The sequence below is a fragment of the Filicampus tigris genome, chromosome 8, assembly GCF_054856515.1.
Source record: "Filicampus tigris isolate MCC_2025a chromosome 8, RoL_Ftig_1.0, whole genome shotgun sequence".
NCBI lineage: Eukaryota > Metazoa > Chordata > Actinopteri > Syngnathiformes > Syngnathidae > Filicampus > Filicampus tigris.
In genome coordinates, this window is record NC_141224.1 from 21,089,013 (window position 1) to 21,112,571 (window position 23,559).

Below are 23,559 nucleotides of genomic sequence, written 5' to 3' on the forward strand. Positions count from 1 at the left end.
CAAATGCGCTCAACATCGCCAAAGACATGGTCTCCCTTTATACATTGCAAAAGCAGTGCTTTATTCATATGTTACAAACTTGACTGACTGACAGTACAGTATATGCTTACATGACACACATATTTTGCAGAAGTCACCTGCTTCTGGTATTACTCTTTGGCAAAAGACAGACAAACCAAGCCATACAGCCTTGTAGCTAATTTTATCATGTTAAATTATTGAACATATTTTACGTTAATTTATTAAGAACCATGAGTTGAAAAGGATAAGCGGTTCTGATAATGGATGGATGGAAGAATTTAGTTTAACATTTAACATTATAACATTCAGAAAAAAATAACCCTAAATGTTTTGTAGAAATTGAAGAAAGCTAATGTTGGGAAATGAATAGAATAAAGAACTTGTGACTGGTATACAACGACCATTACAGCAATTGACCTCTTCAGTCATTAGGTGTATTCTTCATTTAATATAATTCAAATGATTTAACATAGAGTAAACGATGACTGCGAGTATTTGAATAAAATTGAATATTTACAAATCAAACTAACTAAAGAATATTCTTAGTTAATCCATGATCACATCTGATATCGGCATAAAATTCAAGGTATTCTCCAATTAAATATTACTTTCTGTTAGGCTGGAACTTGAATTCAATCTGTGGCATTCACCAAGTGATTGAAAAAAAAGTCACTATTGAGTGATCCTACTTTGCAGTTTGGATGAACATATAGAACAAGCAACATTAGTGTCCTGCTTGTCCGAAGAAGAGGGAAATCATAAGGGACTCACCTCTTTATTTTATTTCGTCCCAATGATTGTCAGTGTTTGCAAAAACCAGTGATGCTAATTCTCCCTGGCTAGCAAACAGGCTAGCCACAGGCTTCCGCCACTAACACAACTGTTTATTGCCTATACGCTTGGAAACTAGAGTATTGCTCAGTAAAGCCGAACACATTGAACAACATGCAACTAAGACTGATCCACTGTTAACCTTGACTAAATGCTGCAGGAGTTTGTAGCATCAACTAGCAATCCAAATAAACATGTGACGCACTCGGAAGCAATATGGCAATCTGTGGAGCTGCATTCATGTTCATCGGGAAACTGGGTATTCACTGTCACATTCAGATGACGTTCTAACCATTATGCTTAAATGGTTGTAGAATGAGCGGAAAGGGAATATAAGGAGCTCCTAATTTTCTATGCGTTTCATTCAAACGCCAACTAATCAGTTATTTCCACATTTGTAGGAATTCACAGTGAATGCACTATATTATATATAACATTCTAAAATAATTTACTTTGCTACTCTTCTGTGATGCAAATTTATTCAATAAATCGCATCATATACTACTGTAGTGCGCACCAAGTTACCTAGTTGAGTTGTAATATTTCAAAGATGCGTTTAAATTATTAATAGCGTAACGCCCTCTTCTAATTCCTCTACGAGAAGTATGTCCTTTGCGCGACCCGTACTCTGCACAAGTGCGCATACTCAGTTTGCCTGCATTTGATGGCGCTTGCGTTATACTTAGAAGTTTTGTAAGAGGAATTCGTCTAATTACTGACGCATCTATTTGCACATGGCTCTCCGAATGTGTGTGAAATTTTCCAGAGTTGCCCCACGACTATTGTGGGACAGTAACGTCCTTAATATTGCTTTTGTCCCAAGCAGCCGAATCCCCCTGCCAGGACAAGTTGTCAACACACAACGTCTTTACGCAAGTGAGTTTTCTGTTTTGCGTTGTTAACAGTTCACCCAGTTTTGGTACATGTACCAGTATGTATATAACAAAAAAAACTGCAATTTTGGCTCACACATTTCCAATATGTGGCAAATTGTTTGGTTGTCCTTCAGCTCCAGAGTTGTGGCTCGGTTGCCGCAGATTCGGTTCGGTGCCACCGAGCACGGATGTGACATACGAGCAGTTGAAGAAGCTCTTGGCCGGCGGCAAGTCTATTGTTATAGATGTCAGAGAGCCATGGGAGCTCCGAGAATACGGCTCCATCCCCGGCTCAATTAACGTCCCTTGTAAGTGTTTGTTACACAGGAGTGGACCATGGCCGGCCCTAGGCGAAATTTGATATGACACCCCCCTCCATCGACGGGCAAGGTGGGCATTCCGTCAGACTGACGGACCATGGCAGGCGCCCTTTTTTGCTGATGATTAACAATAGACGAGAAATAACCCCCAAAAAAGACAGACTGAAGTACTGACAGAAGTGTTTTTTCATCCGTCAGTGTAATCATTACTAATCAGGTCAAGTACCAACGGACCACTCGTTCGTCATAGACGGACGCCCGTTTTGCTGATGACTGACAGAAACACGCACCGCCTGTCTTGTGTTCACAGGGGTTAGAGAGCACTGCATTGACTACACATGTATGAAAGTGAGTGCGCATGTTTTCACTAGCATCTCTGTGGGGAATGTGATGGCTGTCTGTGATTGGCTAAAGAGGCGAAACCAGAAGACTTCACTTTGCTGTGACAATGCAAATCTACAACGTTTGTTTGAGGCTCAATATTTTATGTAAGTGTGCTTATTTGCATATAAACCTTTATGGGTGTTGTTTTCTGTTAAATCTTGGTGAAATTATTTATATTCAGGGGTGCACATAATTTTTTCATGCGTTACTCGCATGAGTACCAAGAGATTGTCTTTGGTACTCACTAGTGGTCCAACGGATCACAAGTCACGGTTCAGATCGGTCACGGAATTTGAGTCACGGATCAGTTGGTTTTTTGTATATGAGCAAAAGAAAAAAGAAAAAAGAAAAAGCTAAATAGACCTTTGTCTTCATTTATTTTATAAAACACTTTTGCCCATAAAAAAAACAACTCTTAATGTCAAATATGGCCATTTCGGATTTAAGAACACAATTTAACACAATTTTGTAACTGGTACAGTGTATACATTTCAAGGTATCCTGCCTGACATTTTGAGCTGAATGTTTTCTTACAATTATTAGGCAAACGTGTTGTTGCAAATTAAATTAAGACATCGTTTTATTTTTGTATTATTTTTTTTCATAATGAAAAAGACCTGAAGTGCAATACAAACCTAACCCTTAAGGCACCTTTCTTAAAACATGGACAGCACATTACAAAGTAATCTAGGTCCACAATATTGAAAAAGAAGTTTAAAAAAAAAAAGTAAGCCAAGAGGCATTTTTTCTACCAGCTAATGATAACAGCTGCTAGCCACCATACAATGACAGCGCAATTAACCAGCGGTTTGTTCGTGGTAAGATATATTTTAAACTGTTAATGAAAAGCTTTCGGCATTTTAGGAGTTAAAACAACTGCGGGCAACCACCAGTTCAATAGACCAGTTCAAATAAGTGTGTGTGAAATGGACCAACTGATGGACTTCTGACGAATCCCCTGACGGACGGACGGACGGACAAACTGACCAACTGACAATTAGAGGTTAGTTTGGCTTGAACAAATGATGGATTGATGAATGACGGACGGGTACACAGGCCGCTGACGGATAAAATGCCCACCTCTGCGATTTACTGTACATACGCTTACAAAAGAAGTTGAATTTTTAACATTGTCTTTAATTTATAATGTCACATAATTTAAAATATAAATGTTCTTTGTTTAATAACTATCTGTACTGTTAAACAAATCATGGGAGTGACTTGCTGTTGCAACACCTAATTGGACAAACCTAAAGGAGCAACAACTTGACCTCTGTTTCTTACATTTTCTCTCCTATTTTTTCTTCACTACTCTTCTTTTACTTCCGTGTGCTCGGGACAATTGTCATTTTGCTGATGATTCATGTTTACAAAGCTCTCTGGGGTAAATAGTAACAGGAACATAATACACTTTTTTTTCTATAACAGCCTTATAACAGACTCATGTTTCACTTTTCTCCACAGAAAATGAGAAATGAAAAAAAGGTTCTTATTGCCATTTGATATGAAATAGTTATACTAAAAATGTGATGATTTCAAAGTTTGTTACTCAGTGATGGAATCATTTATTTTTATATACAGTACCATTTAAGGTATAACTATGACCATTGACCATCATAAATTTAGAACTGTACAGCAACTAACCTGGACATCCAGGATCCTGGACGCACAGTGCCTAAACCACAGCTCTTCCTGGGAAGGAATGCTGGTTTCAAATTAATACACCTTGCTTATTTCATTGTTTATTATGTTGTATTATGTTTATCAATTTCAGTTTACTCTGCTTTCCTTTTTGGTAATTTGTTTGCTTATAATTTCATTGAAGGTGATTTTTTTACCTGATATTTGCCACCTCCTTGATTCCACAGCGCCCTTAGCATTTGCCTATCTTGTCTAATGGGCGAGCTGGTCCTGGCACGGACCATTTCTTTTGTTACCAATCTTTTCATTTGTGTTAGCAAGTTTTACGTAGCACCAAATGCGTATTGCTAGACAGAGGCTGAGCTGCACTGTGTTTGTTACGTACTAAACGTGGCTAGTGGGTGAAGCACTGAAGCGCTCTCTTACCTGGGAACCAAGAATGGCACAGTGGTGTAATAGTAAACTCATAATAATTACAGTCATTACTAGAATAAAAAAAACACTTCTCGGACAAAAATATAAAACAGTCAATGTAAAAACAGTAAGTCTGGCAGTAATTGATTATGCCTTCTTGTGCCCTCCATTAATCCAGTTTATTGTGTGCTGTTCTTAACCTCAAAGTGGCCTACAATATATTGGGGCATCAGAAAATGAGCCTCTGCAATTTTTTCTACCCTTTTATGACCCACCCATAATACAGTCACAACCACTTTGGGGGTGTCTCAATCCACCAGTTGGGGACCATTGAGAATATCATCTGTGTATTGACATCTTTGCAGTGGGCCAGGTGAACACAGCTCTGCAGCTCGATCCAGAAGAGTTCAATGAGAAGTATGGCGGTGAGATGCCCCAGAAGGTTGACAACATTGTGTTCACCTGTCTGGCAGGCATCAGGAGCAAGAATGCACTTGACATGGCCTCCCAACTGGGATACAAAGAGTAAGACTTCTTAGAATTCTGTCAAATCTGTATTTTAATGGAAACTGATTAGCTAAGATTCATTGGAACCTGAAATTGATTGTTACTATAACAATTAAATGTTATTGATCTTATCTTGCATTATGATCTCTGTTAAAACATTGTATTTTTGTATATGAGGAAATAGTGTTTATTCTGTCCATCATGCTTGCTTGACTTAAATACTACTGACTCAGGTAGTTAAAATCAAAATCCCACCCAACGTTTACAATTAAGACTAAGGTAAGACATTCTGGTTCCCAAATGCACTGTATAAAATTTGACCTTTTGATTTAAACCGTTGCAATAGTCACATACAGCAAACACGTGTTATGTTAAATTAGAAACAAACCATGGCAGGGTGCATTTGTGGGGAGTTTGATGTCTACTTTCTATGCTCACAATTCCCATTGTCAACCAGCTGTTCACAAATGCCAACGATGTGACTACTAAAGCAAAAAAAAACACGCATGCATGTATAACCCATGACTTTTCCCTATTTCAGTGTTCAGAATTACGCGGGTGGATGGCAAGACTGGGCAAAAAATGAACATCAAAACTGAAGGTTGAACAGAAACTCAAGCTTTTCTCATTTTGTTCTAAGTGCTGACAGTTATCTGTCATTTGCATACTGTATTAAATAAGAATGCTTGTTAAAAATTTTTTTCCTTTTGACTGTTTTATCCTTCTGTCACTTTTTTCAACTGTGAAATGTGAATCCCAAAACATCCGATTTATCGGCTAAGCACACTTCAGCTTGTTTGCCTAACAATAGCCTTGCTAATTCATACTGCAATAATTCTTGAGATATTTGTAAATTTATCTTTGATCTATGATTATTGACAGTCCATTTACTACCTGTGACATTTAAGACTGTTGATTATTAAATATTTATACATGATATGCAGAAGATGCCAATGTTTTATTGTTACCTTGGGCTTTAATTAATGCAAGGTGTTTAAACAATGGTGTACAATGAAATATTAAAATAAAGTGTTATATTGAATATTGTGAACGATAATAAATGTCAATTTGATGTAAATGTTATGCTGTAAAATGCAGGAGTCCTTACAATATTTGCAAACCTCTTGATTATTAAAGTTTTAATTTATTTATTTTTCTCTTTTCTGTCCCACTACACTATGTATTAGATAGTTTGTTTACTGAAAAAAAAAATATTGCAGTTGGCTCAGATTACACACTGTGAAAACTGAGATGAGTGTATTTCTGATTCAGGTTTAATGGTCACTACCAATAACCAACCCTTCATGGAATATTAGCAGATTCCTGTAGAACCTGTCAATGTTTTACCAACGGCCTTGTTTTTGTTATGTTTGGCTTTTCTGCATGATAAACTGTTAGAGCAAGCAGAAAGTCAATACAATACAATTTTATTTATATAGCGCATTTCATAACAGCTAGAACTGTAACAAAGCACTTTACAAACAATACAAATACAATAAATAGAACATAAATAATAAAAGTCTGTGATACATGTATTAAGAAATATAGATATAAATAATACATCAAATATAAATAAAAATATCAAATAAAGCCGATAAATTGACATAAAACACTATATACAATTGACACTGGAGATGAAAATTTCAGGTCTGATCAAAAGCCACAGAAAAGAAATGTGTCTTCAACCGGGTTTTAAAAATGGACAGAGAGGGGGCTTGCCTAACAACCAATGGGAGGTCATTCCAGAGGGAAGGACCAGCGACCAGATTTTAGACCTTGGTTTTGCCTTTGATTAATGCATTTAGTAGCCCCTTCACAGTATAATAGATAGCAACAATGAGCTACTTAGCTATATACACAAGTATTGTCCTTCGCCGTACAACTACTGGTACAGTTTAATGAATGTCCTGTAGAACAAAACAAAAAAATCACATTGCATATGTACTAACATACAGCAAATGGGTTGAAAAAAAATAGCAGCAGTTGATGCCAATCTTGAGAGCTGTAAAGAAGGCCCCCCAAATCAATTTGTCTTCAGAAATGAGCCCAAAGGAGCAAGAGTGAAGGTCACGATGTATTGTTTGCAGACAATTTGGAAATAAATGTACACCAAGTTACACCAAGAGATGCAAACCACTCAGAACGCAATGTTCAAGCTGGACTTCACCCCCAAAAAAATTACAGAGAAGAGCCACAAAATTTCTAGGACAAAGTTTAATGAGCTAATGAAGAGTGAAAGCCTCAAGCTTTGAGGCAGAAAGGATCTCCTGACCCCAAACAAGTGTAGTAATGTCATAGCTGTTGCTACTGCCATCGGTCCACTTCAAATATATCCATTTTGGGGAGGGGGGACTGTTCTGATATTTGATATTCTGACCCTAACGCTGACACCACTAACTGTTTTATGCAAAGGTTGGCTATGAAGACTGTGTGCTGTATAATGTTTGATCAAGTAATGCTTTTGGTAACAATAGATAATCCCCTTAGCTGGCCTGACCACTATTTTCTCCCCTCATATCACTGTGCCATGTCAACTGTAAAATTCAGACTGCACTCGCCCACCCCCATCTTCTGCCTCCTTATTTCCCCTCAGTAGTAGTTAATTCCATTTTCTTTTTCCTGCTTTTCTGCATACTCTTGATTTTAATGTGCCAAAAACAGACCAGACTAATAAGTACTAATTTGTGTCAAATCTCGCCAGGGCTCTTTGTCCCTCCACCGCCCTCATCAGGTCACCCTCCAGCTTCTGCTTGGCATTCAATTAAAGTCCCTCATCCCATCAGAGCAGATCACATCAGTTCTGCTTCTATACTCCCTGCTCTGAATGTCTGGGGCTTGGTCTTCATGTCTGTCTCACGCCCAGTGCCGTTGTGTCAACCTCAGTCAGAAGTAGTGTGAACCTGGTAAAACCTTAGTGTTGATGGATGGAAGGATGACTTATTCAACTTGCAGATGTACTACCAAGCTAGAGAAAACCTGGCCACTAATAGTCCTGCAGCATCTATTCTATTTTTGCAGCAGCGACAGTGATAAGGAGATCCTCTATAAAGCCGTTATGGAGCCTGCACTGATGCAAAAACTCAAGATTCCACCAAACTGGAAATGCTGCGGAAATGTTTATCTCTGTGCTGATTTGATCTTCAAGTTTAATTCATTCCCTGGCCAAGGACATAACTTAGGTTACTCATATATCGAATCAATTGTCCCCACTGAAAAAAATTGAAATGCCTTGAATCTGTTCCAGCCCCCCAAAATAACATTTCTCTGTTCCATGCTTTTAATATAGAAATATAGCGCTGTATTGTGAAATAAAAACATAGTAAAACATAGTAAACTGGTTTTATAAAGTAATCAAGCTTAAAGTCACACGCATTTTGGCGATTCATTTCATATGCAAGAAGATATTACATGGTTGAAAGTTCAAACAAAGCAGTATCCTACCATACATGCATTTTCTATAGGCATATACCGCTTATCCTCACTGGAGTTGTGGTTCGGAGGGAGCCCATCCCAGATGATTTTGAGCAAGATGTGTGATACACCTTGGACTGGTTGCCACTCAATCACGGGGTGCATAGAGGAAAACCATTCACACTCACATTCACACCAAAGGACAAATTAAAACTTAAAAAAAATCCAAAAGTAAAGTAAAAGACAGGAAATGCTGATCTTACAAGGGTTTGCTCGATAAATTCCAATTATGTTTATTTAACCTCTCTTTGTTTCCATTGGGTTTTCACCCATCAGAATGGCAGAAGACCCATTCAAACATCAACTTTCTCAGGATTTCTCACCTGGTAACAGGCTTCTTTCTGGCAGGCAAATTGAAAGTTGCCTCAGCATTTTCAGGTGTCAAAAAGTTGAGCTGTTTTCAACTCTGTTCACGCCTATAGATGAAACAGCTTTATAATGTATTTCACCTTTTTTGGCATTCGCACAAAACACACATGCATGAAAAGTCAGAAAAGATTGAGCTACATTTTGCATGAACTCTTGCACACACACATACACCTCCAAATTTAATAGATGCCAATAGATGCTATTCGTTGGCCCGTACTTTTGGCGTGTGCCATTGTCTGTTAGTATTAGCATTAAGATAGACTTTAAAGACTAAATCAGTGTTTCTCAACCTTTATTGAGCAACTGCCTTCTGTCATCTAGACTCTAGAGGAAGACATTTTTATTGTTTTGCCTGTTACTGTACATTGTTGGCATAAATAAATTAACAAAACATTTTTTTGATTAGGGAATATTTAGACAATTTTTTTTGTCTAAATAATTGACATTGGATAATTTCCTGCTGCACACCTGATGATTTCTGACGGCACACTAATGTGCCGCAGCACACCGGTTGAGAATCACTGAGCTGAATAATGCGGTTGTTTTTAATACACAACATGTAATTCACTTTGTTTTGTGTTTAAGTTCGACAGTAAACTTCATCTTGAAGTGGCAATAAACAACTTGAAGCCTCTTTTTTGAAGAATTGCTCAGTACAGTATTTTTTTTCTGGCCAATTTTTGCTTGTTGTGAAATGAGTGGCTTTCACTGTTACCATTCAGTCCATGTATCTCAAGTTTGCCTTAGGGCCACATGAGAAGCTTGCAGGCCTGTTCCAAAAATAGTTCACCAGTGATGGGACATTGTGATTTCCTTGGAATGTTGTAGAAGTGATCAATTTATAGATACAAAGTATGACATAGTAATATCTATCTGTTTTCTACCTTTTAAAATGATAATGTTAATAATTATTGTAAGAAATCAACACGATCAGTTTCTTCACATTGATGAATATCAATAATAATTAATAACATATAATTGAGGGTAATTTGAGTAAGTTATTTCAGAAGTGTATAGCAAAATAGTTGCCCGCCACATTATTCAGCACCAAAAAAGTATGCTGTAAAAAAATAAATAAATACATAAAATAAAATAAATAGCATTTTTTTTTAAGTTGATTGAATTCAAAATTTCAAGGTAGCAATTTTCTAAAATTACATTATAACATTTTGTTGAAAATGTGGGAAAGCCAGTTTTCACTTCAGCAAAATTAAAAGGGACAGTGTATAAAAAAATGTAATTTGTCATTGTTCATTATTTCAAAAATCCACTTTTAATTTAAATCATATGCAAAAAAATATGATCTATCACATCAATTCTTTAAAAATGTAATTGTAGGTAAAATAATCGGTAATTGTATTACATATAATACAGATCATATTACAGATCATATAACATACATGCCTTACTAAACGGAGTTCTTCAACATCATGACTACAGTATGTGCAACAAATACAATGCATTTATTTCGTCACCTGAGGGAATACAGTGGTACCTCTGCTTATGAACGTCTCTTCATACGAAATGTTCAAGTTACGAAACGCCTCAACAGGAAAATATTGCCTCTTGTTACGAAAGAAATTTCAGGATACGAAAGGTAAGAATTACGGAGCCCCTCTGGTGCCAGGGTATGAGAAAAAATATTTTTTTGCTAATCTGTACCCACAATTTAGTAATCTGTACCCACAGTTTACCAATCCGATGTGAATGAATTTGACGCACGAAAAATGAAAATAAACACAATGGCTAATTGTAGCCGTTCGCAGCTGCTAAAACTGCGTAAACAACACAGTAGAACTCAAGCAATAGTATTTCCATTTGATATAAAGGGATGAAAGTGAAAATAAACCATGCCATGACTGCTCTAAATGTGATTCACAAAGCATTGCACTAGGCTCTAGAAACAATATACTTCCTGATTGAATTTACATTGACAGATATACGGCTGTGTGTACGACGGAACGAAAGCGGTTTGCTAAACTGTGGGTACAGATTACTAAACTGTGGGTACAGATTACTAACTCAAACTCTAAACGCCCTATGATTGACTGGCAACTCATCCAGGGTGTAGTCTGCCTATCATCCAAAATTAACTTGTATGGGCTCCACCTCACCCGTTACCCTGAACAAAATAAGTGTTAGAAAATAGATACATTGATAATGATTTGTTAAATGGGCTACCGTACATCTATCTGCCTTAGAAGTCAGTATGTTTCACACGCATGACACGCTTCCTTTTTAAATACTTATAGACATCTCTCTTTTCATAGTGGTAAGAGATAAGGATTAGTGAAGGGTGATCATCGTAAAAAAAGATACGCCTTTGGTACCAGACAGCAAGAAATCCCAAGTGAGGGTCCTCTCGATCAACCCTTAAACCTTGTGATACATTGCAAAGACCAAACCTCATGTCTGGACAATGACCTTTGACCTTTGTTCCTGAGCAGACAACTATGAATGGACTTTGCTCACCACATCTTGACACTGAGGGACTACAGGTACTCTTGATTATCTTAAAACCGGACATGGAAACTGTGACAATGAGGTCTGTGAGCCAGAGAGAATAAGGCAGTGATAGTGCATGTCTGTAGCAACCAAGAAAGCCCATGGATGGATGGATGAATGGATGGATGGATGGATGGATGGTTGGATGGATGGATGGATGGATGGATGGATAGATAGATAGATAGATAGATAGATGGATGGATGGATGGATGGATGGATGGATGGATGGATGGATGGATGGATGGATGGATAGATAGATAGATAGATAGATAGATAGATAGATAGATAGATAGATAGATAGATAGATAGATAGATAGATAGATAGATAGATAGATAGATAGATAGATAGATAGATAGATAGATAGATAGATAGATAGATAGATAGATAGATAGATAGATTGATTGATTGATTTTACACACATTGTTAAATCTTAAATGCATTTGTATTTTGCTCATATAACATTCAACTGGGAGGATACAGGCAGGCAAAGCAAGTAGAAAGAAAAGAGTACTGGGAAAGAGTCACCTGAGGGTTGAGGCAGTTGACCTGACACTTTCTGCAGGGCCCTTGAATCCATCGGTCAAATTTGGTCCTTACAACCGAATGACAGCATACAGCCGTTTGCTGTCCTCATTCCATCCACTTCCACACCTTTTCTTCCTGCTGCTGATTGAGAGCGATCGGATTTGGCCAGCAGATGCCAAACAAGCTCAGTGTCTTACTTCAGGGGCTTGTAGCAGAGAAATGAAACACACCAATCCCATAGAAGCTGAAGAAAGGCAACACTGTGATTATCCTCCCCAATTTTGATAATGCTAATTTGGTAAATTTAGATGGAAAAATCAGAATGTCGGTGTGAATTGTTTCTGCCTGTCACAAGGAGTTGTTTTAAGTATTGCTTTTGGTTTTAATGGGTCTAAAATACATTTAAAGTGAGATTATTCCACATGGGGCAAACCACATTTGACACATTCAATAAAAACAAAACTAAATAGGTAGATACCATATACCCACTGAAGAAACAAATACACATTTAAAGTAAAGGTATACCCTTCCACTTGCACTAATGTAAATAAAAACATTTATGCCAATTGCTGAACCACCTGGTGCAATGTTTAATAAACATTGATATTGTATTACGTTTCAAACAAATGTGCATCAGCATTGTTTACACATAGACTCATGCTTGGAGGGGGCAATTAGTTCGACCACAGAAATGTCAATCGCACTCATAATGAGACGCGGTACGATGTTCATGTCATTAGATCACATTTTGTTCGACCGATTTTCTAATGTGCATCCAATCTGAAGGGTGCATATATGCACGTATGCTTATAGGCTTGACTCAAGGAGATCGGCAACAATACGTACCGTGAAATGATGGAAACGATGGAATTCATGAGTACTATAATTAACAGTGTCAATGTGCGCGTGAGCGTGCGTGCGCGCGTATGCTTCAGCGCTGAGAGCGGAGCTCTCCATGGTGCCCCGTCTTCAATGCCGACGCTGCAACAGATCTCGAGAGGTAAATAGATAAATAAATATTTTTTTAAAGACGTCTATACCAAAACGTAAACGAAATCAGTCTTGAATCATTTAAGTATACGCAAATTACAGTTTAAAATTCGGCATTGAAAACACAGTATATTAAAAATATATATATATATATAATTAAAATGTAATAATTAAATTGGCCAGAGCGTATATGTTTTTTCTGGGTAACGTTATCATTGTTACATTTAGGTTACAATCTATTGTGTAATTTTTGAAACAATGAATGATATTACGAACTATACTATACTACTATTATTTAAATTGAAAAATGCTGTCGAAATTTTTTAATCCTGGAATTTATTGAGTTGGGGGGGGGGCAGGTTGATGTCACCATTTCTAGCTCGGGCCATTTCCTCGCTAAGCAACGGTCGACCCGTGGTGGCCATGAGGACATTTTAAAAGCAACTATGAAATTAGTCAGATAAAACATCGGGTCCTTTTCAAGTCTATAGGCCAGTGGGTTGCATGTTCGAAACATGCTCTTTGCCATTAGTTGTTTTGCGCAGACTTTTGCTTTGCAGAAACACGACGCACATTCAACTGGGTCACTAACCTTCATCCTGCTGCAAAAATGCCGTTTTTACCCTGAGAAGAGGGAAGTAACTGCGTGCATTCATCAAGGAGGGCAAAAGTTGTGACTCTCTTAGAAACTGGTGATCTTCAGTCACTTTGTGCATATGCTTTGGTGGCTAAATCCCAATTAGAGTCGGCTGACACGCTGATCTATTCATGCGCGGCCCTGCCTGCATACATTTGCCGAGGAATGAACGGCTTAAATGGATGTGCCGCTAAATGCGTTGGACACCAGAGAGAATCGGCCTGAGTGACACTTTCTTTCTGAGGCGCTCGAGTGAGAAAAGGTATGAATTTATAAGGTACACCGAAACACATCAATTCACAAGACTTCACACGCCTTTGTCCGCATCTCCTCAAGCGAAACAAAGTGAGTTTGAACCCGGGAAATGGGACTGAAAAAGTCCCGGCGCGGAAACTTTCGAGAGACTTTGAATTGCCAAAACTTCTGAATTAATCACACAGGAAGAGCTTTGTGTAGATTATTTGCACCCTCTCTAATACGATTTGGAATATTAGTCTAGGCTCAAATCCCAATCATGTCACCTGGTGGGAGTCCCATACAAACTTGGGGTCTCTAATGTCCCACCCGCATTAAGGAGCTGGCCGCTCATTGGCAGCTTGCATCTTTCCCTTGTACTCTTAGCAAGGAAACACAATCGGTATAAGAAAAGACAACCCTACTTTTCGTTGTTGTTGTTGTTGTTTTTATCTTAGTCTCCGTGCAGGGTCAAATCAGAAAAATGATGCAGTCAATGCAGCGTATAGTGAGCTGTTGTCTACTGAAAGAGGTGTGACTGATGTATGCGGAGATGTCCACTTCCATGAAGAGAAATAATTAATTTCTTTCATTTTTTTTTTTTTTTTTTTTTTTTACAAAGCCACTTGTAAAACGTGGGAATCTTTCAGAAATAGGACACACTGCAAAGTGGGACAATGATTGGGCTCTGTTGAATAGGGCCGAACAAAGTTTTATGGGTCGACATAAAAAATGTGTTTTCTTGCGAGCTCACAGGGGTCTTAAATAGTGGGCCATTGAAACCAGTCGAGGAGAGGTGGTGGTGAACCCTTGGCACCGCTCGAGTATAGTCAGCGAGCATGAATGGAGATCCCTGGTGGGGCATTGCTCTCTGTATTTACGCCTTGCTTTGCAGACAGGTTGTTCCTCTATATTCATGGTTCATCAATGGCCAACCAGTTAAATCAGAGCCCCGCCGCTTATAGTAAAACATCCAAAAAGGACTGGCAAGAGCCATCTTAGGCGCCCATAAAACCTTCCTCTCCCCCTCAAATAATCCAGTTCTTCCCAGGTCGTAATTAAATAGCTTTACAGAGTTGCCACTCGTGATTGACTCCACAATATTGTCATAGAATAAAGATCGAACCATTAATGTTTCTTTTTCTAGCGAAAAAAAAGGAAGACACAATAGCCCTGGTCAAACCACTTAAATTCATTTAATTTTCCATCCCATTTGCTTCCAAGCCTGCTTTCACGCTTGACACAGTCAGCCTTTGAGTTCTCTTGTTGGCTTCTGTGTGCACACCGGAGTGACTTAGTCCGAAAACTCCTTCCTTGAACAATGCACGACTTGATTTTAGTGTGGAGAGGTGAGGCGCTTTACAACAGCACACGACGCGGATGGGAACCAGTGGGAGAAAAAAGGCGATGCGTTAATAAATAACCTCCCTACACAGCCAGGCGCGAACATTGCGTCTATTGATGAAATTGTTCGCGTGTCTTTGAGTGGAGGCGCGCAAAGGAGGAAGGCGCAACACTGTGGAGGCCTCCACTTTCACCCACGCACCGAGATCGATGTGCATTGTTTGTTTCATTCACTAACAACGACAAAGTGGCAAAAATCCAACGCATGTCATTTCAGGTAATAAACATTACGAATTAATGTTAGGTTTTATATTACGCTTAATTTTGCACTAAATCCTCACATGGCCTTGCGCCAGATTTGCTTGTTATGTGAAAGTGGACAGGTCAAATGTCAACATGTTCACCGCCTGAATGGCTCGCCCACAGTTCCTTCTTCTCTTCATCTGTTTGGACTCATCACTGCATTATCAAAGGACCGATATGTCAGTTAAAAAAAACAAAAACACTGCAGAACCACATGTTGGCACCTCCTTTTTTTCCACGCCCCTCCTTTGTTTTAATTGCCACGGAGGGACACGAATATGTGGAATAAATATTATTTTTCTGGGAAACAAAGGCGGCCTATGTTCCACACAGCATGATTATGTATTTTTCCCCTACAAAATTAATTTCTCCATCCATGACAATTTCATGTTTGCGCGAAACACAATAACTAATGCTACATGTGCTTTGCATTTGATTTTATTTGCAATGTCTTACAGATACTTACCATTAAAATAAGTATTTCACCGGATTATTACTTTTCTGAATCTGCAAAATCTGGCAAGTAAATAGCTAATTACAAAAATGATACATTCTATTACAAAATAGATTGTGACACAAATAGAAAACACAATGATCATTTGTGTGCGTGAGAATGAGAAAGAGGCATTAGTTTGACGGGTTTTTTCACTCCTCCTCCTGCTGCTGGTTCTTGCTTTTCAGTACCTGTCTGATCTCAAGCCGGCACACGCCGAGAGTCAATAGAAGTTAACAAGTCCTCTAAACTTCCCTGATTCTTTTGTCTAAATAAGGACACAAAGGAGGGGGAGAATATTCCTCTTTGAAGTATATAAAAAGCCTAAAGAATGCCGGCAGAGTAGATTTAAAGTAGCCATTGATTCCTAAAACCTGGCTTGAATGGAAAGAATGGAAAGGGATGAGGATTTATGGTGAAATTATACAGTGGATTTGTCAGTTAAAATATCGGAACTGTCTGCAGGACAAAGCCACATGCTGAGGATTAATGGTTGCTCTGGACCTTTGATTATACACCCTCTTTTCTCTGCCCTTGACAAATTGGATTTTGGGGATGGGAAGGTCGCCTGGCCCTTTGTGTCTCTTGACCAGTTTGGAGCAATTCATTATACGGCGGGGTGAGGGAAAGTCTCCATGTGAGCATGCAGGCCGGTGCGTCGCACTGTCCTCACAGCTGCTGGATTTGCCCAGATCTCTCACACTTACGCGCGCACGCGAGCGGTCGCGCGCACTGTCCCGCAAACTCAGGACCACTCTCCTCCCATTTGAGCCACACTCGCATCCCGGGCCGGGGAGGGGGTGGTCAAAGGGGTGGATGGGGGGAGGTGGAGGGGGTTACCTTGCTTGCACCCATCACTAGAAAAGCGGTCTGCAGAACGCCACCGCGTCACTTTGAGGGCGGATATTGGCCGGTCCTCCTTCCTCTCCTCTTCCTCCTTGCATTCTCTTCCCTGCACTCTCACTCGGCTTCCATCAGCCTTCATGGTTCTGATCTCACCCCACGCAATGCAAGCCACCCGGGCGTCCACCACCGTCAGTGTGGTTTCAGACTGTGGAATCCCGGCCGGGCTCCGGATAGGTCCGGTTCCTGGCGTCTTTAAATTGGGAAAGTACCTGTCGGACCGCAAAGAAGTTGGGCCTAAGAAAAAGGTAACTTAGGAACTTCTTTGGTTTATTATTATTTTGCATGATGTAGCCTATTTGAACTTTAAAAAGGTTTCACGTGCTGCTTTGACTCTCTCATGCAAATAGGCATTCTTTCAACTATATGTATGTATATATATATATATATATATATATATATATATATATATATATATATATATATATATATATATATATATATATATCGGCATTCCATCAGAAATAAAACACAACAATGTTTTAAAATCATTTGCCGCATCATTTTTTTAATTTATCACACATATCTGCACTTACATGATTTCTTCTAAATTTGAAGAACTGGATTTTTTTTAATGCAACACTGTCAAGATCAATCTCTCTTATTAATCGTTTTGGTCTGTCAGGCTGGAAATAATTGAGCCCAATAAGTGGCCAACTTGTCAGTCTGGGCGTCTACTTAACCGTTGTAATGGGCGAGCCGGCCTGCTGAGTGCGGCTTTGATACCCTCAGCAGCCTCACATTTATCCAAGCCTGGCGGGCCTGTTATCTCGATGAGTTGTTTAATTTTAATGGATCTGGTCACTGCAAGATGTCGCTGAGGCTTGGGGTGATGAAAAATTAAATACATTAATTATTATAAGCTAAACACATGCATTCGTGTTTTGGGTGGAGAGGGGTTCAGTTACAAAGCATTCTCGATCATTTTATTTATTTATTTAAAGATCACTTTTAAAGCAGGTAATTGTCACAGTCTTATTTACAGAGAAACAATAGTTCCCAATTTGCCACTCTAAATGCATCTAGAGGCTCACCCAGTTATTGTTGAGGCTGTCAGTGGTGGTGATTGATGCATCTAAATGCGTGGCCTCGGGCTTAGGGCGTTCATCAGGTGCAATCTCCGTGTCAAATGTCACGCTTGAATCTTTAATGTCCTTGAATAGTTTAAAAACGCTCTGACACTCCTCAAATTCGTTTCCCATATCAACTCAATTAGGCCTGTATGTCATTCACTTTAGGAAATTATCAGCAGAGCGGATAAAGACGCATTAAGCATGTTTTGGTCATGCGTGAGCGCAGCACCTCTAGGTGCCATATATCACACACTTATAAATTATGATATTGACAGGAATATAAATAAGGTATGAATATAAAAGCAGACAAAAATGAGCCCGGAATAAACAGAATGAACGTCTGTAATTTATATATTTATATATTTTTTCTGTTCTTATCAGATCCGCTTGGTGCGGGAAGAGTGTGTGGATGAGTCCGGCTGTCCCGTGTCGGACTGGATCGGATACATCCGAGCCGCCAGAAACAATCAAGAACAAAATCTAGAGGCTGTGTCTGACCTACCTGGCGGACAGGTAAATATTCACTCCACGTGTGTTTTCTTGATCATTAATCACTGTCGTTAATTTGGGCTTTTCGTTCAACTTTGTCCATTCCTGTTTTATTTTTTCCTAAGATATTTTACCGCGTGATTAGAGAAATTCCTGCAGGAGAAGAGCTCAGTGTTTGGTATTCTAACGCTTTGGCCCAGTGGTACGACATGCCCACGACGGCCACCCCCACGCACGACGAGAAAGGTAAGAAAAACTCCTGCTGAATCTCCTCTCAAGTTTGGAATGTGTAATACAAAAAAAAGGGGATAACTCGTAACCGAGAGAAGCAAATTATCATCACACTTTAGGCTAAATCTGTTAAAATGTCAAACAAATTAAAGGTCAGTTAGTAAAGTCATCGACATTAGAGGGCCCATCAGTGCATTGTTAACTCATTCAGTACCAGACATTTTCAGACCCTCTTTTACCCTAGCGTTTGAAAAAAAAAAAAAAAAAAAAAAAAAAATATATATATATATATATATATATATATATATATATATATATATATATATATATATATATATATAGGGCTTTGAATAGCTAGACTGTGAAAAGACATATGTCTTTGGGCGTGAATGAGTTAAAGTTAGCCGATCGATGGGATGATAATCAACTAAATATTTTTCTCAATTTTCCTCAGGAAGCCTTTTTAAAATATTGATATTAATGTTTATCTAAAGAAAGTTATTTCGTTTTGCATGCTTGCATGGTATTTACTAGACATTTGGAATCTGTGTGCACAATTTTAGATTTATTAAAAAAATAAGATAACCTTTAAAAAAAGCAAAACAGAACCGTATTGCTCCTGGAAAATGAAATCCATTATAAAATAAACCAGAACTCTAGGCTATTTTAACGATTCGAATTAATTGTTTCTAATTTAATGTCTACGAAAATACATCCTGCCCTTCTCTCTCCTTTTGTGATGGTGGTTTTGGTATTAAAGGATTATTCTAAATCCTTGTAATCTCAACAAAACACCAGCTCATTTGGAGTTAATCCCTTTAAAAATGAATCAAAAGATTATCAAGAACACATAGTTTGAAAATAAATCCCTTCAATAGACAAGGGGTTATTATTTTTAGTCCTTTTATCGCCAAATAATAAAACATCTGATCAACACTGTTTAAGGTCACTCTAATTGCCATGTTTGAAATTTTGGAATTAAGAAACATGATTACAAACACAAATTGGCGAATCTCTGCAGCACCAAAAAAAGGAAAAGGCTGCTGATTCAGTTGGGGGTTAACGAATGTCACGGTGTCTTTAATATTCATTTATTCAAAAGCAAATAAATTCAAAAAACAAGTGCTTCACGGTAAATTAGGTGGGTGCGTTAAGGTATTGTGAGCTAATGAATGCTAACTTTTATGTGGGGAGTATATTGCCCCGATTCTCGGGCCCAGCACAGCGCGTGTATTCGCTCGTGGACATACGCTGGCTCCCATTATTAGGCGTCAACAGATGGGCCGGCCTCATTGTTTCTACAGACTTGCGATTTCAAGCCACAGCTGCTGTCACTTCCACGGGAAAGAGCCCAGAGAGGAAAAGTAGAACCTTCAATGCATCGCCAGATTGGGCTGGGCGTTTGCTCTTTTGATGGGGGCCATTAACAATGGCCCGGGTGAGGATTACAAAATCATTACATCTATATCAACTTCTGAATACTCGCCTGGGAGTCATTAAAAAGATGACTCGCCCTGGCTGTCACCCTTTGCATCTCCCGCAACCGGATCATGGACAAGAGGCCCGATTTGTTTGAAGTTCTTTTCAAGGGAAAATGTCCTTAAATTTTTGCTAACGACTATTTTTTTTAGTCCCACAATAAATGCTTTTTTTCTGGCACTAGGTGGAGATTAATTTGGGAGTGAATTTACACAGATCATATCGAGCCATTCAAGATGGCACTGTCAGACTTATTAAATCGTCATTATGTTTTTTAATAAGTGTACATTTCAATATTGTTGAACTTCATTGCAGTGCATTCAGAGATGTTTGTAATATTTTGAACATTAAGTGCAGCTAAATAAGATGACCAACATTTTCGAATAACTTCTGCAATCAGTTCTGCAGCAAACACAATAATAATCATTAAGAGCAAATGAATGTCTTTGATATTATTATTATTATTATTATTATTATTATTATTATTATTATCATTATTGTTGTTGTGGTAATTTAGACGTTGAGTTACATTTGTAAATACAGTGTATATAAAGTGTATTATTTATAGGTTCATATTTCATAATACATTAACAATTGCTATTTGTTCAAAACACATTTATTTGGATACAATGTGCAAATATTGCGCATTCAGCACTGGTTCTTAAATGTTCAAGTGGCATGTGAGTGTTGAAATTAATGACATGAACATTAGCAGGCGTTTTTTTTTTTTAACGATTTGCTACATCGCATCTTTACTTTTAGCTGTTTATTTATTTTATTTTTATGCGTTTATTTATTTATGTCTTTTGTGCAGGTGAAGAGCGTTACATCTGTTGGTACTGCTGGAGAATCTTCAAATATCCCAACACACTCAAATCCCACGTCCACTTCCACTGCGCCCTGAGCAACGGGCGCGGGTTCGTAAACAGCGAGCAAGCCAGAGGCACGGAGACCTTCAGCAGGTCTCCAAAGTCCGGCGACATCCCCAACACGTCTTCCTCCCCCAGGAGCTCACAGAACATCTCGTCCATCTCCGACTCCAGCAGGAGGTCACTGACCTCACCTTTTCTGGGCAAGGCCGGTCTGGTGAAGAAAAGCAGCTCCGAAGAGCAGGACAGAGCCCTGGACATGAGCGTCACTTCATCCCGGAACCAAGGACATATGCTGGGCCTCGGCTCAGCATCCTCGATGCTGACTTCCATGGGCTTCCACCCGGGTGTCCGCTCCGCATTCAAGCCAACAGGCGTCGCTAAGCTCCCGGTCGGTGACGCGCATAGAGAGGACGCCAGCTCCAAGCTGGGCGCTTTGGGATTCGGCAAAGCCATCGGGAACATGAAACCGATGCGAAACGTGGTGGGCGAGACGCTAAACGGGAGCGGGAATCCCGCGGCCAAGTGCGCCCCTGCAGGGTTGGTTGACTCTACCAGTATGGTACCGTGCGCCAACGCCATCAGAGGCTTCCCACTTCTCCCTCATATTGAGGAAACGTCGGCTTTCAAACACGTCGAGAGTCGAGTCCACGCCGGGCTGTCCCCGTCCCGTTACCCGCACATGCACCCGGGACTCCACTTCGAAAGGTTCTCTCTGCCCAACTTCGACGGCGTCAAGACTTACGGTGGAGACTGTAACATCCCCCTGATGCCCTTCACCGTTTACAACGGGGAGCTTTTGTACAGTTCGCCGTATTACCCTCTTAAATTCCATTTCAGTAATCTCCTCAAGTACCCGGAGTCCATGCCCTACTTTGGTGCGCCCTCCCTCAGCCAAGACATGGGTGCGATCACCAACATTGACCGGGAGATAGCTATGCACACGCAACAGTTGTCCGAAATCGCTAACGAGAAGAATCGCACCAGACTGGACCCCTTGCCCGCGGGCAGCAACAGCAACGCCAGCTCCGGCAAACCGAAAAAAGGTCACTTATGTCTGTACTGCGGTAAACTGTACTCCAGGAAATACGGGCTAAAAATCCACATGAGGACTCACACCGGCTACAAGCCGCTCAAGTGCAAAGTGTGCTTCAGGCCCTTTGGGGACCCAAGCAACCTTAACAAGCATATTCGGCTCCACGCGGAGGGAAACACGCCCTACAGGTGCGACTTCTGCGGCAAGGTTCTGGTCCGGAGGAGGGATTTGGAGAGGCACGTCAAGTCCAGACATCCCGGCCAAAGCGTGAAGAAGCTGGACGACAAGGCGGGCCTGTTCGACGACGCCGAGTTGAAGAGCGACAATGACAGCGACGTGGACGTCTGCTTCACCGATGACCAAAGTGAGCCCGAATCCAGCAAGAATAACGACTGAGACATAGGCAAAACAAAAAAACATCAACATTATTAAACTTGGCTTTGAATCCCGTTTCCCCTCTCACGATTTTATTTATAACCCCTCCCTTCGGACCATGCCAGCCAGTTTAATGACATTTTATCGACATTTTTATTGCTCTTTTCCGAAGGTTTTCTTTCGTGATAATATATCCCATAAGACTGTACAATAATCACGTGATGTTATAGACGCTGGATGAAACTAGATCGAATTGAAAATGTGTTCAAATGCAAAATGACAAGGTCGTTTCATTGTTTGACGCACTCTGTCTGCTTTCTAAATTTTACAAAATGTTCTAAATGTAAGTAGGCTAAGTGTCACGATTTAGCCTGTCTTGTTGTACTTACAACTTTTTCTACAGTGATGAAAGCAGGTCTGTTTATTTATTTGTTACTTTATTTCATTTTTTGGACGGGGGGGGGGGGGTGCTTTTATACAGTAAAAATACTCATTCCAACATACTGGCGCAAAACTGGGAAATGCCAATTTATGTTTACTTGGTGTACCAGTGACCGGTAAAATGAACGTCTAGGCCGGCTGTTCCCAGTAAACACTTCCCTAGCGCTCTCAACTGCACTTTAAGGAAAACATTTAATTGCAACCAAGCCGCTGCCTGGTTATTATTATGACAATTAAATCTATTTCCTTTACTTCATTTACAACCATTTCCTTGCGCCTCTTTAAATAAAGAAACTACTTAAATTTGCACTTTCTTGCCGAGGAACACTGTTCTTAAAGAAGCAAACAGCTGTGTTTATTTATGGAATTATTTCTGAGAGAAAAAAAATGTACTGATCTATATGTAAAGATGTGTAAAATATGATATTTCACATTGCGGTGTTGTCCAAGCGTGTTTATACGTCAATATTGTCGATGATGACAATATTTTACCCATGATCTAAATGTGTTTGTCTTTTTTAAATAAATCCGAAAAAGTGTATGTGTTTTTCAATGATACGACTTCATATGAGCAATTTAGACCTTGTACATTTAAATAATTACATAATTGATTACACCATTTATGCATCAAAACAATTCCTTTCTGAACTGCATATCAACCGTAATTCCCTGTAAATTAGAATTAGATTATATTTAGACTGTTTAAACGTAACAACAACAACAACAATAATAATAATAATAATAATAATAATAATAATAATAATAATAATAATAATAACAATAATAATAATAATAATG

The 23,559-nt window shown here is 39.2% G+C and overlaps 3 protein-coding genes across 3 annotated transcripts in view; 2 read left to right on the forward strand and 1 right to left on the reverse strand.

Annotated features, from left to right (window-relative positions):
• The window catches only part of usp45 (ubiquitin specific peptidase 45), a 36,208-nt gene extending 35,102 nt beyond the window's left edge, over positions 1–1,106 (reverse strand). The window contains exon 1 of the mRNA XM_086038893.1: positions 793–1,106. The gene's annotated coding sequence lies outside the window, so the exon portion shown is untranslated. The remainder of the gene's footprint in view (positions 1–792) is intronic.
• A 350-nt stretch (positions 1,107–1,456) lies between these two features.
• Positions 1,457–6,145, forward strand: tstd3 (thiosulfate sulfurtransferase like domain containing 3). Its single transcript, XM_086039369.1, has 4 exons — positions 1,457–1,728; positions 1,862–2,035; positions 4,852–5,011; positions 5,535–6,145. Exons 1-4 carry the CDS (start codon positions 1,587–1,589, stop codon positions 5,590–5,592), a joined length of 534 nt encoding a protein of 177 aa, XP_085895495.1. The 5' UTR covers positions 1,457–1,586; the 3' UTR covers positions 5,593–6,145.
• Positions 6,146–16,776: 10,631 nt separating this feature from the next.
• On the forward strand, positions 16,777–23,300 carry prdm13 (PR domain containing 13). The gene is made up of 4 exons (XM_086038123.1): positions 16,777–17,016; positions 18,223–18,354; positions 18,456–18,576; positions 20,855–23,300. The coding sequence occupies exons 1-4, from the start codon at positions 16,849–16,851 to the stop codon at positions 22,339–22,341; spliced, it is 1,908 nt and encodes a 635-aa protein (XP_085894249.1). The 5' UTR covers positions 16,777–16,848; the 3' UTR covers positions 22,342–23,300.
• Positions 23,301–23,559: the final 259 nt, after the last annotated feature.